This window comes from Staurois parvus, unplaced genomic scaffold, assembly GCF_062004578.1.
Source record: "Staurois parvus isolate SC_StPar_1 unplaced genomic scaffold, SC_StPar_1.0 ptg001036l, whole genome shotgun sequence".
NCBI classification, from domain to species: Eukaryota; Metazoa; Chordata; class Amphibia; order Anura; family Ranidae; genus Staurois; species Staurois parvus.
Window position 1 is genome coordinate 69,839 of NW_028318832.1, and position 16,553 is coordinate 86,391.

At 49.2% G+C, this 16,553-nt stretch overlaps 1 protein-coding gene across 1 annotated transcript in view; it reads left to right on the plus strand.

Annotated features, from left to right (window-relative positions):
* LOC149441017 (thialysine N-epsilon-acetyltransferase-like) overlaps positions 1-16,553 on the plus strand; it is a 41,664-nt gene that overhangs the window by 11,800 nt on the left and 13,311 nt on the right. The window contains exons 2-3 of the mRNA XM_089657865.1: positions 2,385-2,436; positions 2,557-2,643. Of these exons, the coding sequence (XP_089513991.1) occupies positions 2,385-2,436; positions 2,557-2,643 (139 nt within the window). The remainder of the gene's footprint in view (positions 1-2,384; positions 2,437-2,556; positions 2,644-16,553) is intronic.

The window sequence follows — 16,553 nt, forward strand, 5'->3', positions numbered from 1 at the left end:
GTGTCAGCGGGAAGAATAGTGCCCCATCATTGGTGTCAGTGGGAGGAATAGTGCCCCATCATTGGTGTCAGCGGGAAGAATAGTTCCCCATCACTGGTATCAGTGGGAGGAATAGTGTCCCATCATTGGTATCAGTGGGAGGAATAGTGTCCCATCATTGGTATCAGTGAGGGGAATAGTGCCCCATCATTGGTGTCAGTGGGAGGAATAGTGCCCCATCATTGGTATCAGTGGGAGGAATAGTGCCCCATCATTGGTGTCAGTGGGAGGAATAGTGTCCCATCATTGGTGTCAGTGGGAGGAATAGTGCCCCATCATTGGTGTCAGTGGGAGGAATAGTGCCCCATCATTGGTATCAGTGGGAGGAATAGTGCCCCGTCATTGGTGTCAGTGGGAGGAATAGTGCCCCGTCATTGGTGTCAGTGGGAGGAATAGTGCCCCGTCATTGGTGTCAGTGGGAGGAATAGTGCCCCGTCATTGGTGTCAGTGGGAGGAATAGTGCCCCGTCATTGGTGTCAGTGGGAGGAATAGTGTCCCATCATTGGTATCAGTGGGAGGAATAGTGCTCCATCATTGGTGTCAGTGGGGGGAATAGCGCCCCATCATTGGTGTCAGTGGGGGGAATAGCGCCCCATCATTGGTGTCAGTGGGAGGAATAGCGCCCCATCATTGGTGTCAGCGGGAAGAATAGTTCCCCATCATTGGTGTCAGTGGGAGGAGTAGTGTCCCAATATTGGCGTCAACGGGAGAAATAGTGCCCCATTGTTGATGACAGTAGCAGGAATTTCTGTACGTCCCATTGTTGGTGTCAGTGGGAGGAATCATGTCCCATTGTTGATGTCAGTAGCAGGAACATTGCCCCGCTGTTGGTTTCAGTGGGAGGAATAATGTGTTTTGTTAGTGGAGGGAAAAATGCCCCAAGGGTTTGATAAAGGCAATCAGGGGGCCTCAGTTTGGAAGAGGAGGAAGTAGAATTGTAAATGACACTGAAGATGCGGTGGGATAGGTAGGATGAGAACCAACAAAAAGCACAGTGATGGGTACCAAGTAAGTAGTTTTTGAGGAGGAGGGAGTGGTCAGTAAGGCCAGGGAGTAGAAATCAACAAGGATATGACCAAGTTGTGGAAACAGTGGGAGGGGCTTAAAAGGGAATGTTTAAATAAAACAAAGGCATTCTTGTACCCAAAAAATAGCTTCGATTAATAAGATAAATGTCACTATAAAAATATGAACTTCACCTACTCTATAAGTGGACGGTGTCAGTAGGACAGAGATTGGTGTGTGGACAATATCAGTAGAGACTGGTGTCAGTCAGTGGAGCAGTGGACGGTGTCAGTAGGACAGAGATTGGTGCGTGGACAATATCAGTAGAGACTGGTGTCAGTCAGTGGAGCAGTGGACGGTGTCAGTAGGACAGAGATTGGTGTGTGGACAATATCAGTAGAGACTGGTGTCAGTCAGTGGAGCAGTGGACGGTGTCAGTAGGGCAGAGATTGGTGCATGGACAATATCAGTAGAGTAGAGACTGGTGTCAGTCAGTGGAGCAGTGGATGGCGTCAGTAGGACAGTGAACTTTGTCAGAGTTTTTATTTTTATTATTTTTTTTACAACATTTATTTTTTAGGAGCCCCTTTGGGGGACTTTGGGGAAATATCAGGGGCCAAAACAGACACTTGATGTGTCATTTTTGAGACCGCAAAAGGGACCGAGGACAGAGATTCCCCAGTCCCTGTCTCTGCAGCCTCAGCTGCACTGGACAGTGAATGAATGGGACATGCTCTGTGCTGATTGGCTTCATGTTCATTCACAAAAACAGTTTTCTATTCTTCAGTTATGAATGAACGCTGGAGTGATTGGTTCCGATCACTCACTGTGTTCATTTAGAATAGGAAGATGCCTCTAAATGGACCCTTCCCCCCACTTTCCATCCCTAAGAGATCCCCTGACGCAGCTGGCATGGAGAGGAGGGAAGATGACAGTGTTGCTGGGGGGAAAACACCAGAAAGAAGTGAAACATGGACCGGGTGGTAACTTTTACTAGAACCGATCAACTGTATTTTCCTCCTGCCGCTGGCTTTCAGCTGCGGCAGGAGGAAAATACAGCCAATAGGCTCTAGTAAATGCTGTCCCTGCTGCCCCTTCTACCCTGGTGTGAAAGGGAAACCCCAGAGGCCCCCTGTAGCACGGGGATGGCAACGCCCCTCTCATGCCCCCTTCCCGCCCCCTCTATGTTTTGGCTCTAAAACTACAGAATGTGTACTTGTTCTGTATGTATGGACTCTGCACAGTCCCACTTCTCCTGTCCTGGTGTCATTCTCAGTAGCAGTGATCAGTGTGGCCAGCAGGGGGTGCTATACTGAGTTTATTGTGTCTGTATTTTGCAGGAATTGGCAGATTACGAGAAGATGTCGGATGAGATGATGAATACAGCAGAAGGTAGGTGGGGCTGAAGATGCATTAGTCCTAATGGTCAATTTTATACACCACTTCCGTGGACTTAGCATAGAAACAATTTAGTTGTTGGCATCCATAATTACCATTTATTTTCTTCCACAGGGCTGCGCCATGATGGCTTCGAGGAGCCCTCCCCTCTATTCCGCTGCCTAGTAGCTGAGGAAGAAGATGAACAGAAAAGAGCAGAAGGTATCAAGAGCAGTATAAACACAAACTACTGGGGGGAAATCTCCATATTGTGGGAGGGGCAGAGACTACTGCAAGGAAAGCTCACCAATGTAGGAGGAGCTTGTTACTGTAGTAATAATGATATTATATAGAATTGTATACAGTACTGTGCTCTGTACAGTAATACATCTGCCCAGTAGGGGGCAATTTCCCGTCCTTTCTTTCCTCGCCTCTGTTCTCAATCACATAGCTCCTCCCCTCACCTTTGTTCTCCATTCCATAGCTCCTCCCTCACCTCTGTTCTCCATTCCATAGCTCCTCACCTCACCTCTGTTCTCCATCCAATAGCTCCTCCCTCACCTCTGTTCTCCATTCCATAGCTCCTCCCTCACCTCTGTTCTCCATCCCATAGCTCTTCACCTCACCTCTGTTTTCCATTCCATAGTGTGATGGGAGTCACTTTGGGTGGGGGGCCCATGGAACACAGCTCACTTTGGAGAGGTGGGGAGACCCCTGTCTCAGCTCCCCATATCCCTCTTATGTGTAAGTCACCCTGTGCCTGTTAGGGGTGCAGGGTGATATGTCATGATATTGTGTAGACATGTATAGGTGGGGTGGGGGTTGTTCATTGTTTAATGCCATGTGGTTGTGCCCCAGTGTTTTTTTGTGTGTCTTGCTTGGGAGCAAACTATTATGGGATGTATGTGTTTGTGTGTATTGGCTTGGTGGGGGGTGTTTCTGGCAGCCCTTCCCCCTGATGGGGTGTCTGCTGATGTGTCTCTTGTTACTGGGTGTGTATTGCCCCGCCCTGTGTATATATCTTGTATCTGTGTTAAAATAAAGTAGTATATTTCCTGATTTATTTCAAGACTGGTCTCGCCTAGTCCTGTATGGTCAGCGGTGGTGTCCGTGGATGGTGTTCGGACAGGGAAGCGGGAGTCTAATGGAAATACCCAGCCGCAGACTGGGACGGTTCCGTTACATTTATGTGACGGGAGTTACTTTGGGTGGGGGGCCCATGGAACACAGCTGTCAGGATCCAGGTGTTCTGCGGCATCGCGTCGGGCGGCGCATGCGCAGAACACCCACTCTCTCTACCCGGCGGGTGGTAGGACCTGGCCGCGCATGGCAGCGGCGGGGTTCGCGCATGCGCACTCGGGATCACGGACGCGCGCCTGGCACCAATGACAGCGGGAGGCGGGCTATTTAAACGCAGGAACAGGTATGTTAGTTGCCGTTTGGTCTTGTATCCTGTGTCCTGTATCCTGTTCCTGTGTTGCTGTATACTCCGTTGCCGACCTCTGCTTGTTCCTGATCCTGCTCTCTCCTGTTTGACCCCTGGCTTGCCTGACTACTCTTCTGTCTGATCCCTGGTACTGTATTTGCCCGCACCCTGCTGAACCTGGCTTGTGACCTGACCACTCTTAGCTCGCTCCTCTGTACCTTGTTGCCCGCATAATACCGACCGGCCTGTCTGACCACGCATACCGTATCCATCCATCCATCCATCCATCCGGTTTGGGTCAGACCTGTGTATCTGTCTGCCTCTTCCAAGTAGATTCCGTTCCTGCACTCCCCTGTCAGTATTCTCTACCACCGCAGGACGCACTCGGGGGTCGCGACCTGGTTTTAGTCTGCACCAAGTCCATCCCCACCATCAGGGGCCCTGGTGAACAGCAGGCTGGGACTTAGACCCCGCGCCCTGGGAGCGTCCGTGCGGTGGGCTGCTAGAGACTCTGCCAGGCGGCTTAACAGTACCAAACGGCCAAAAGATGACGGAACCTGGAAGAGGACCTTCCCCCCTGGAAAATATGTGCCAGCATCTGGCGGCTCTTACTCAGGCGGTAAGGGCGCTGGAGGAGGGCTATAATCACCTGGATGGTCGGATCCAGACCCTAACCACCACTATTTCGGCCCCCCAAGATCATAGTCCCTCAGCTCCGGCCAGTGGTACCACTGAAACCCTGGCCGGACCAGCAGCACCTACACCTACACTTATGCCAGAACCTCATGTTCCTGTCCCAGAACGATTCAGTGGGAATCGCACCAAGTTCAGAGCATTTCGTAATGCCTGCCTGTTGTACTTTAGGCTCCAGCCACGTACGTTCGCGACAGAAACCGTGAAGGTGGGGTTTATTATTTCTTTGCTACTGGATGAACCCCAAGAATGGGCACATCGACTATTAGAGATCCAGCAACCACCTCAGCTGGAATCTGTGGCAGCATTTTTTGAAGCGATGGGCCTCCTTTACGATGACCCCGAACGAGCAGCATCAGCTGAATCGGCCCTTCAGTCTCTCAGGCAAGGTCGTAGGCCTGCAGAAGAGTATGCGGGTGAGTTCAGGCGGTGGATGGGAGACACGCAATGGAACGACGCTGCCTTGCGCAACCAGTTCCGCATAGGCCTGTCTGAGTCCCTGAAAGACGAACTAGCCAGGGTAGGCATACCAGCCACACTAGAAAATCTCATGACCCTGGCTATTCAGATCGACCAACGCTTGAGGGAACGCAGGATGGAGAGGTCAGGCCAGGGCCTGAGGCCTGCTTGGATGTTTCCCCATGCTCCAGGACCAGTCAGTAGCACTGCTGGGAATCGCAATCCAGAACCCCCGGATACGCCGGAACCAATGCAAGTTGGGCTAGCTCGTCCCTCCCTAACACCTGAAGAGCGTCAAAGACGCCGCCACAACAACCTGTGCCTCTACTGTGGGGAAGCTGGCCACATGGTACGTTCCTGTCCGGTGAAGGCTGGTAAGTGCACTTCTGTTTACTCTGCCACACCTACCACAGCCAGTCACAATGTCAATTATTTAGCGGTACCCATTTCATTCCAGCTCCCCGGAAGGGTCGTAACGGCAACAGCGATCATTGATTCCGGGGCCTGTAGCTGTTTTGTGGATCTGGACTTCACGGCTCGATTCCAGATTCCCTTACAGGTTAAAGAATGTGGGTTTAATATTTTCCTAGCCGATGGATCTCGGATCAAGTCTGGGGTGGTGGACCGGGAGACCCCGCCTCTCTGTGTGACTGTATCCGAGACTCACCAGGAATTCCTGTGTTTGAATGCTATCTCCTCCCCTCTGTTTCCAATTATTCTGGGGCTTCCGTGGCTGCGGGCCCACGACCCCCAGATTAATTGGAAAGCCGGTACCCTCCGGTTCGGCTCTCCATACTGCCAAGAGCATTGTTGTCCACATGAGCCGGAGGCCCCACGCACATTATTCTGCGTAGATACTGACATGGAGCTGACACAACTCGTCCCTTCAGTTTACCATCAATACCTTGACGTATTTAGTAAGCGGGGAGCTGAAAATCTTCCTCCGCATAGGGCCTACGACTGTCCAATCGATCTGCTCCCGGGATCTGAGGTACCCTTCGGGCGGATCTTTCCTCTGTCAGAAAAAGAACTAGGGGTACTAAAGGAATATATTGAGGAAAATCTTCAGAAGGGGTTCATACGCCCCTCCACATCCCCGGCCGGGGCGGGTATTTTTTTTGTTGAGAAGAAGGATAAATCCTTAAGGCCCTGTGTGGACTATAGGGAGCTTAACAAGATCACGGTAAAGAACCGTTACCCACTTCCTTTAGTACCAGAACTGTTTCAGCGACTCAGGACTGCATCTGTTTTTACGAAGTTGGATTTGAGGGGGGCTTACAATCTGGTCCGTATTCGGGAGGGAGATGAGTGGAAGACTGCCTTCCGTACTAGGTTCGGGCACTTTGAGTACCTGGTAATGCCCTTCGGTCTGTGTAACGCCCCCGCCACCTTCCAGCACTTCATTAACGATGTGTTCAGGGACTTCTTGGATATTTTTGTGGTCATCTATCTTGATGATATCTTAATTTTTTCTGCATCTCTGGAGGAGCATAGGGGTCACGTCAGGGTAGTGCTGGAAAGGCTCCGTTTGCATGGGTTATACGCAAAGGCAGATAAATGCAGTTTTGAGCAGCACAGTATCCCCTTCTTAGGCTTAATTATTTCTACTACTGGAATAGCGATGGATCCACAGAAGATCTCCGCAGTTCTGGAATGGCCGGTGCCGTTAGATAAAAAAGGGGTCCAGCGGTTCATTGGCTTTGCTAATTTTTACCGGAAATTCATTAGGAACTTTTCAGGCCTAGTATCCCCCATCACGCAACTTACCAAGCAGGGAGTGCGTTTCAAGTGGACATCTGAGGCGCAGGAAGCCTTTGAGTCCCTAAAGAGGTTATTCACCGAGGCCCCAGTATTGAGCCATCCTGATTCTTCACTACCCTACATCTTGGAGGTGGATGCTTCCGAAAACGCGGTTGGGGCTGTGCTTTCCCAAAGGAAGGGCATCAAGGAACTGATGCATCCCGTGGCATTTTTCTCCAGGAAACTATCTTCGGCCGAAAAGAACTATGACATAGGGGACCGAGAACTCCTGGCCATCAAGGCAGCGCTGGAGGAGTGGAGGTACTTGCTGGAAGGAGCCGTGCACCCGATATTGATTTTTACGGATCACAAGAACCTTGAATATTTGAGAACGGCGAAGCGCTTGAGACCAAGACAGGCTAGGTGGACACTTTTTTTCTCTCGGTTTGTGTTTCATATCACTTATAGGCCTGGATCAAAGAACACGAAACCAGATGCTCTTTCGCGGATGTTCGAAGACCCAAAGGAGGCCCACAAACCTGACACCATCCTGTCGTCTGGTAATTTTTTGGCATTACAGACTGAGCTACGTTCCCAACTACAGGCAGCATCCATAGGGGCTCCAAAGGTTCCAGGGGTGCCACTACAGAATAGAGACGGATTATGGTGGAAAGGAGAACGAATCTTGGTACCTGACGAATCTCGCACCACGGTCTTGGGCCATTGCCATGACCATCCCCTGGCTGGGCACTTCGGGACCCGGAAGTCGTTGGAACTTCTACAACGTATGTTCTGGTGGCCCAGCATGTCCAAAGATTGCGAGGCTTACGTAAAGACCTGCGCGGTCTGTCAAAGGAATAAGCCTTCCAGGAACACGGCTTGGGGGCTCCTGCGACCCTTACCCATACCCAACAGACCGTGGGAAATGATTTTGATGGATTTCATTGTGGAACTTCCTCCATCTCAAGACCATACCACCATTTTCGTGATTGTGGACCGCCTATCCAAGATGGCCCACTTCTTGCCTCTCAAAGACACACCATCCGCTGCGGAGACGGCGCAAATCTTTGTGAGAGAGGTGGTGAGACTCCATGGAATTCCTAAGGATATAGTTTCGGATAGGGGTGCCCAGTTCACCTCCAAATTTTGGAAAGCACTATGCGAGACCTTGGAAATCAAGTTATCTCTCTCCTCGGCATATCACCCACAGACCAATGGACAGACCGAACGTACAAACCAGACCTTGGAACAATATCTCCGATGTTACACATCATTTCTTCAGGACGATTGGCTAACTCTTTTACCACTGGCCGAATTTGCTTACAACAATGCTAGCCACTCGACTACTCAGCAATCCCCATTTTTTGCCAACTACGGCTTCCACCCGACCTTTTTACCTGACACAATTCCTGAAAGTTCGGTGCCAGCTACACAGGACATGTTGCACTTCCTTTCTGCAAACAATAAGGTCTTACAAGAAGCAATCCTGAAGGCCCAGGAGGGCAGTAAGAAAGCCTTTGACAAAAGGAGAAGAGGGGAGCTTATGTTACACCCAGGGAACCGGGTCTGGTTGGCCACGACAAACCTTAGGATGATATGCCCATCGCGGAAATTGGGACCGAGATTTATGGGCCCATTCCAGGTAAAGAGGAAGGTTAACGAAGTGGCGTACGAGCTCGTACTCCCGGAATCCTTTAGAATACACCCGGTATTTCATGTATCGCTGTTGAAACCCGCGGCACCGGACCCATTCCCGAACCGGAGATCTAGGCCTCCTGACGCCATAAACGTTGATGGGGAGGAGGAATTCGAAATTGAGACAATTCTAGACTGTAGGAAGAGGGGGGGTCAGACCCAGTTTCTCATTAAGTGGAAAGGGTATGGTCCAGAGGAGAACTCATGGGAACCCTCCCAGAACATTCATGCCTCTAGATTGATTCGGGATTTTTTTGACAACCACCCACGCAAGAGAGAACTGTTGGGCATCCGGCGGCTGCCCGTAGGGGGGGGGGGCAATGTCAGGATCCAGGTGTTCTGCGGCATCGCGTCGGGCGGCGCATGCGCAGAACACCCACTCTCTCTACCCGGCGGGCGGTAGGACCTGGCCGCGCATGGCAGCGGCGGGGTTCGCGCATGCGCACTCGGGATCACGGACGCGCGCCTGGCACCAATGACAGTGGGAGGCGGGCTATTTAAACGCAGGAACAGGTATGTTAGTTGCCGTTTGGTCTTGTATCCTGTGTCCTGTATCCTGTTCCTGTGTTGCTGTATACTCCGTTGCCGACCTCTGCTTGTTCCTGATCCTGCTCTCTCCTGTTTGACCCCTGGCTTGTCTGACTACTCTTCTGTCTGATCCCTGGTACTGTATTTGCCCGCACCCTGCTGAACCTGGCTTGTGACCTGACCACTCTTAGCTCGCTCCTCTGTACCTTGTTGCCCGCATAATACCGACCGGCCTGTCTGACCACGCATACCGTATCCATCCATCCATCCGGTTTGGGTCAGACCTGTGTATCTGTCTGCATCTTCCAAGTAGATTCCGTTCCTGCACTCCCCTGCCAGTATTCTCTACCACCGCAGGACGCACTCGGGGGTCGCGACCTGGTTTCAGTCTGCACCAAGTCCATCCCCACCATCAGGGGCCCTGGTGAACAGCAGGCTGGGACTTAGACCCCGCGCCCTGGGAGCGTCCGTGCGGTGGGCTGCTAGAGACTCTGCCAGGCGGCTTAACAACAGCTTACTTTAGAGAGGTGGGGAGACCCCTGTCTCAGCTCCCCATTTCCCTATTATGTGTAAGTCACCCTGTGCCTGTTAGGGGTGCAGGGTGATATGTCCTGATATTGTGTAGACATGTATAGGTGGGGTGGGGGGGTTGTTCATTGTTTGATGCCATGTGGTTGTATCCGATTGTTCTATTGTGTGTCTTGCTTGGGAGCAAACTATTATGGGATGTATGTGTTTGTGTATTGGCTTGGCGGGGGGGTGTCTGCTGTGTGTCTCTTGTTGCTAGATGTGGTTTGCTACGACCTGTGTTATTATGCAGGGAGGGGGAATTGTTCTCTTGAATGTATATATCTTGTATCTGTGTTAAAATAAAGGAGTCTATTTCCTGATTTATTTCAAGACTGGCCTCATTTAGTCTTGTATGGTCAGCGGTGGTGTGACATAAATGTACAGATGTGAGTAGCTGAAATGTGACCTGTAGCAATATGTAATCATAAATGTAGTTTCAGTCCTTGTTATTAAAAAAAATATTCAGTCATAGGTACTCAGAGACAGATGGTCATCCATTAGCATCTGAAAAGAGACAGAGCTTCCTCAGGCTGGAAGTGACGCCTGGGTGCTAATAATATTTTGTCACCTGTATGTAATCAGACTCTGCCATCTTCCTGAAGCTTAAAAGAGGAACGCAGACGTTTTGGCTTCATGACACCAGGGGGGCTCCGATCTGTCTAGGGAGCTCTAAATGTATATACATACTTCAAAGGAGTATGTTTCATCCCTCATACAAGCTATTTGCAGAGATGAAAATACTTCCTTCTGATTGGGCACTCTATCAGCTACATCGGCATATAAAAACTATATTTGTGGCCTATATAGAATGCCAGGAAAATGCAGGAAATGGTTAGGTGGTGCTGGAGTGCGATAGCGGAACAGTGATTGGTACTGTCGCGATCGGACTGATGCGCTGGTGTCGGAAATTCAATCCCCGACTTCGTGATTCAAATCGGTCTTGGTCCAATTGACTTTGGGCATTTCAGCACCCAGAACAGCCTGTGGGCTCATACAGGAACACCCCCCAGAGTCAATTGGCCAAGAACTAATGTCCCGCCTACGTCCATATCCCCATAAATTGAGGACCCTGACATTTGGACATTTGTGATTCATATGGAGCTGGTTCGATCAACTAACGGATTACGGACTCTCTGACTTGCTCCAGTCGCAGGATAAATCTTGGTAAAAGTTTTATCTCTGTTTTTTATTCCCTTTTATTCTATAGTGAATAGTCAATTGTGTGTCTTCTTGTATTTTTTATATTTTCTGTAACTTTTTATACTTTGTACATTATGCACTGCCCACTTTCAGGATATTAAATCTTAAAATTAATAAGTAACTTCTGTGTATTTAAGCTCGGGCTCATATCTCCAGAGAGATTAGATAGTATTGTATGTTAGAGCCTTTAAACGCTCGGTCAAGTGCAGTCGGTGTCCGGTTCCGTTACATTGGTGGCAATAGTGGGATTGTGCTTCCTGGCTCTGAACACATCTAAACCACCACCGGGATTCAAGATCAGGAAAGGAGAAGTCGGTCACCCCAGTGGAGATATGGACCTGGCATCAGAGCTCCCAGGGCTGCTGCGGATTGTTCTTGCAGCATACCCCAGGACTGTGTCTGCGGATGAGTACCTGGAGCTCAGGCAGCGGATTTGGGAGGTACTTTGGAGAGGAGCCCTCCAGGTTGCTGGTATGTACGAGGGCAAGTGCTATCCAACCCCAGGGGAACGGGCCAGGGACCATCGGAAGTTACGGATGCTATATCTGGGAGAGCGACCCGGGAGCAATGGGTGACTGAGTTGGACAGACTGGTCCAGCAGGAGATAGAGCTGGACAACAGATATTGGGCTCTGCAATGGTATGCAGAGCAGGAATATTTAGGGGTGACAACAGAATGCTCTCTGGAGGGATATGACTTTGGTGGCCCTGGATTGCTGTGGGAGAGCCTTACAGATCTTTTTGCATTTGGCGATGAAGGAGAACCTACCCTTGAGGACTTGCAAGAAGACAGAGAGGCTATGTTCGATCTCACAGGGGTCTCAGAGCTTGAACCAGATCTGGAATACCTGCTGATGAAAGAACTGCATCTGGAAAGGGCATACAAGCAACTGATAAAACATGTTCAGCAGCATGCCCAAGAACACTGTTCAACAAATTTTTATTTTTTGCCAGTTTTGGAAACAAAAGGATCAATTTCTTAATGAATTTCACATTCTGAGTTCAAATATAACAATGAAATTTGTCAATTGGCTCTAGTTTTTCTGTAAACGGAAAGTTTTCTACTATAGGCGTAATGACTACATAATGCACAATAATTATATAGATAGATGTCTTTCCACAAATATAAAGCAAGTGATATGACTACATAACAAAGCCTAAATGGCATAATATATTGCATAGGATTACCAAGAAAAATGATAGCCATAAGCTAAGTTGAATCATTTTAATACTTAGGATTCTCACTAGTTTTGTCTTCAGTTTGTGTCGGTTTTGCTTCTCTTGGCTTTTCTCTTGTATTCGAGGAAAGGGCTATCTCTAACAACTGCACGTGACGACACGCTTCAGGTTCTTCCTCACTTGACTCAACCACGAAGGATTCTGGTGCTTTAGGAATTGGTAGCCCCTCTCCATGAGGAACTGGACGTATTGCCGATGGAATATTTGGATAGTGCACAGATAACTTTTTCTTCTTATTTAGCCCTTTTACAATTGGAGGCACCATACAAAAGTAACAATTACTAACATGATCTGTTGGCTCTCTCCAAATCATTGGCACAGCGAAAGGCATAGATGCCTTTTTTCCATTCAACCATTGCTCCAGTGCCGTCCCACAAGAATTGCAGCATATATGTGGTGCCCAGCTCTTGTCCTGGTCTCCTATCTTGCAGCCAAAATACAAGTTGTAGGCTTTCTTAATCATTCCTGTTATCCTCCTTTTTTGTGAGATAAAAGTTATTTCACTGCAGATATAGCAGAAATTATCTGCTTTATTCACACAAGTTCGAGGCATTACTGAGTAGCCTATATAAGCAGAAAACGAAATGTAAAGACGAACTCCAATCAGCTACAGATACTGCAGCTTTTATGCAGTGAAGTGATGCAATTAAAGGCTAATATTGCATCATCTCAGTATACATGACATTTTCTATTGGTCACCAGTATCAATTGCGCAATATGCAGCTGAAGTTGTATCATAATTTTGAATGGCTTACGTCATTAGATGGGTGAATATATCATGGAAACTAGAGCCAATCAACATTTTTTAGGGTCATTTTCGTTTTCAGCACCCCATAATTATGTAAGATTAGCTAATTTTATGCCCAAAACTTTTTACCTGTTGAACAGTGGAATCGGCAGTGGAAATTCCAGAGACTGGGGATTTTGTAGACTTCTCTGCTGAGGAAAAATAACCTGGTGAGCCTCCAGCAGAAGAGCTGGTAACAGGGCCAAACATTGCTGAACTCTGCCCAGCACTGGTAACATCTTCTGAGTTCCACAGACAGGAGATGGTGAACCCCTATCCCCAGACACCAGTTCCAGAGACTGGGGATTTGATTGACTTCTTTGCTGAGGAGGAACCAGCCGTCGCGCCTCCAGCAGACGAGCTGGCATCAGGGCATGGCATGGTTGACCTTTGCCCACAACAATCAGCACTGCAGGAGCTACAGGAAGAGGATGCAATCGGCACCTCACAACGGCAGCTTGAGCTGATGTCTATGGATGGGACTTCGGTCTCCACTGACACAACCCCAGAAAAGGGTCTGGCATTGGGACAGGAGGATGTCAGCCTTACTTTGCAAACACTGGGGGATGTCCATAAAGTCAAAGTGGATGAGACTACAGTACCCACCTGGATCCCCAGCAGCATGATGGAGTCAGCCCAGCCACCCTGTCTTTTCTCCAGCGGCTGAGAGGACTTCAGGGAGAAGGACCAGTCCGTACTTCTCCCCAGCAGCGGGTATGTTCTACGAGAGAGGCAGAGGTTGGGTGGGTGAGTAGTGCTTTGTGTGGGACAATTTGTTTGGGGAACTGTGTGGGTGCCGGCATTGGGGGACTGGAAGTACAGACTAACTTCAGAGTCCACCCGTCTGGGGTGTCCTCCTGCGTTACTCTCCTGCCAAAAGTGGAGATATGTGATGGGAGTCACTTTGGGTGGGGGCCCATGGAACACAGCTCACTTTAGAGAGGTGGGGAGACCCCTGTCTCAGCTCTCCATATCCCTATTATGTGTAAGTCACCCTGTGCCTGTTAGGGGTACAGGGTGATATGTCCTGATATTGTGTAGACATGTATAGGTGGTGTGGGGGTTGTTCATTGTTTGATGACATGTGGTTGTATCCCATTGTTCTATTGTTTCTTGCTTGGGAGCAAACTATTATGGGATATATGTGTTTGTGTATTGGCTTGATGGGGGGTGACTGCTGATGTGTCTTTTGTTGCTAGATTTGGTTTGCCCCGCCCTGTGTCATTATGCAGGGAGGGGGGAATTGTTCTCTTGCATGTATATATCTTGTATCTGTGTTAAAATAAAGGGGTCTATTTCCTGATTTATTTTAAGACTTGTCTTATTAGTCTTGTATGGTCAGTGGTGGTGTCCGTGGATGGCGTTCGGACTGGGAAGCGGTATCCTAACAGAAGTAACCAAGTTCAGTCGGGGTCCGGTTCTGTTACACATAGCTCCCCACCTCACCTGTGTTCTCCATCCCATAGCTCCCCACCTCACCTGTGTTCTCCATCCCATAGCTTCTCACCTCACCTCACCTCTGTTCTCCATTCCATAGCTCCTCCCTCACCACTGTTCTCCATTCCATAGCTCCCCACCTCACCTCACCTCTGCTCTCCATTCCATAGCTCCCCACCTCACCTCACCTCTGTTCTCCATTCCATAGCTCCTCCCTCACCTCTGTTCTCCATTCCATAGCTCCCCACCTCAGCTCACCTCTGTTCTTCATTCCATAGCTCCCCACCTCAGCTCACCTCTGTTCTTCATTCCATAGCTCCCCACCTCAGCTCACCTCTGTTCTTCATTCCATAGTTCCCCACCTCAGCTCACCTCTGTTCTTCATTCCATAGCTCCCCACCTCACCTCACCTCTGTTCTTCATTCCATAGCTCCCCACCTCACCTCTGTTCTCCATCCCATAGCTCTTCATGTCACCTTTGGTTTCCATCAGATAGCTCCTTCCTTCACCTCTATTTTCCATAAGATAGCTTGTCCCCTCACCTCTGTTCTCCATCGCATAGCTCCTCACCTCACCTCACCTCTGTTCTCCATCCCACAACTCCTCACCTCTATTCTCCATCCCATAGCTGCTCACCTCACCTCTGTTCTCCATCCATAGCTCCCCACCTCACCTCTGTTCTCCATCCATAGCTCCCCACCTCACCTCTGTTCTCCATCCCACAGCTCCCCACCTCACCTCTGTTCTCCATACTCTAGCTCCTCACCTCAACTCACTTCCGTTCTCCACCCTATAGCTTCTCCCATTACCTTTGTTCTCCATCATATAGCTCCTCTCCTCAACTGTTCTCAATTCCATAGCTCCCCACCTCTGTTCTTTATACTATAGCTCCTCACTTCACCTGTGTTCTCCATCCCATAGCTCCTCACTTCACCTGTGTTCTCCATCCCATAGCTTCTCACATTACCTCGGTTCTCCATCCCTTAGCTTCCCACCTCACCTCTGTTCTCCATCCATAGCTCCCCACCTCACCTCTGTTCTCCATCCCATAGCTCCCAACCTCACCTCTGTTCTCCACCCCATAGCACCTCACCTCACCTCACCTCTGTTCTCCACCGCATATCTCCTCCTCTCGCTTTTATTCTCCATCCAATATCTCCTCCCCTCACCTCTGCTCTCCAAGCCATAGCTCCCCACCACACCTCTGTTTTCCATGCCATAGCTCCCCACCTCACCTCTGTTTTCCATGCCATAGCTCCCCACCTCACCTCTGTTCTCCATGACATAGATCCTCCCCTCACCACTTTTCTCCTTCCCATAGATACTCCCCTCACCTCTGTTCTCCAGCCCATAGCACCTCCCCTTGCCTCTGTTCTTCATTGCGTAGCTCCTCACCTCACTTCTGTTCTTTATACCATAGCTCCTCACTTCACCTTTGTTCTCCATCCCATATCTCCTCACATTACCTCTGTTCTCCATCCCATAGCTCCTCACATTACCTCGGTTCTCCATCCCATAGATCCTCACTTCACCTGTGTTCTCCATCCCATAGCTCCTCTCCTCACCTCTGTTCTCCATCCCATAGCTCCTCACTTCACCTCTGTTCTCCATCCCATAGCTCCTCACTTCACCTCTGTTTTCCATCCCATAGCTCCTCACTTCACCTGTGTTTTCCATCCCATAGCTCCCACCTCACTTCTGTTCTCCATTCCATAGCTCCCCACCTCACCTCTGTTCTCTATCCCATAGCTCCCCACCTTACCTCTGTTCTCCTTACCATCGCTCCCCACCTCACCTCTGTTCTCCATCCCATAGCACCTCACCCCTGTTCTCTACCCCATAGCTCCTCCCCTCACCTTTGTTCTCCATCCCATAGCTCCTCCCCTCTCCTCCTTCCTCCATCTTGTAGCTCCCAAATTCCCTTTCTACAAACCTTGTTTAAAACCAGATTTTTGTTTTGTACATTTCCAAATGCTTATTTTAATACTTTTATTTGTAAAGCGTTGACAGGTCCCCTTTACAGACATATGACCCCAAAAAATGGAATCCCTGGGGGTTCTTCTCCACATGTTATCAAGTAAATTCATTTTCATACAAAGACTACAAGTATAGGTGATTATTTCACCGACAGCTTAATCAGCCAACCCCTAAGATCAAACTCTTGCAGGTTCCTGATTTACTTGGACTTCAAATAGATGAGCGACTTCAGAAAGACAAGCGACTTTCAACATCTCCCCATTGACAGCGATTTATCATGTCCAGTTCAGGGACTGACAATTATCTTCAGAATTCTCAGACCAAAAAGTCCAGATTTTTGGCGTGATCCATCTACAAAATATCTGTCTGGATTTTTTTATCA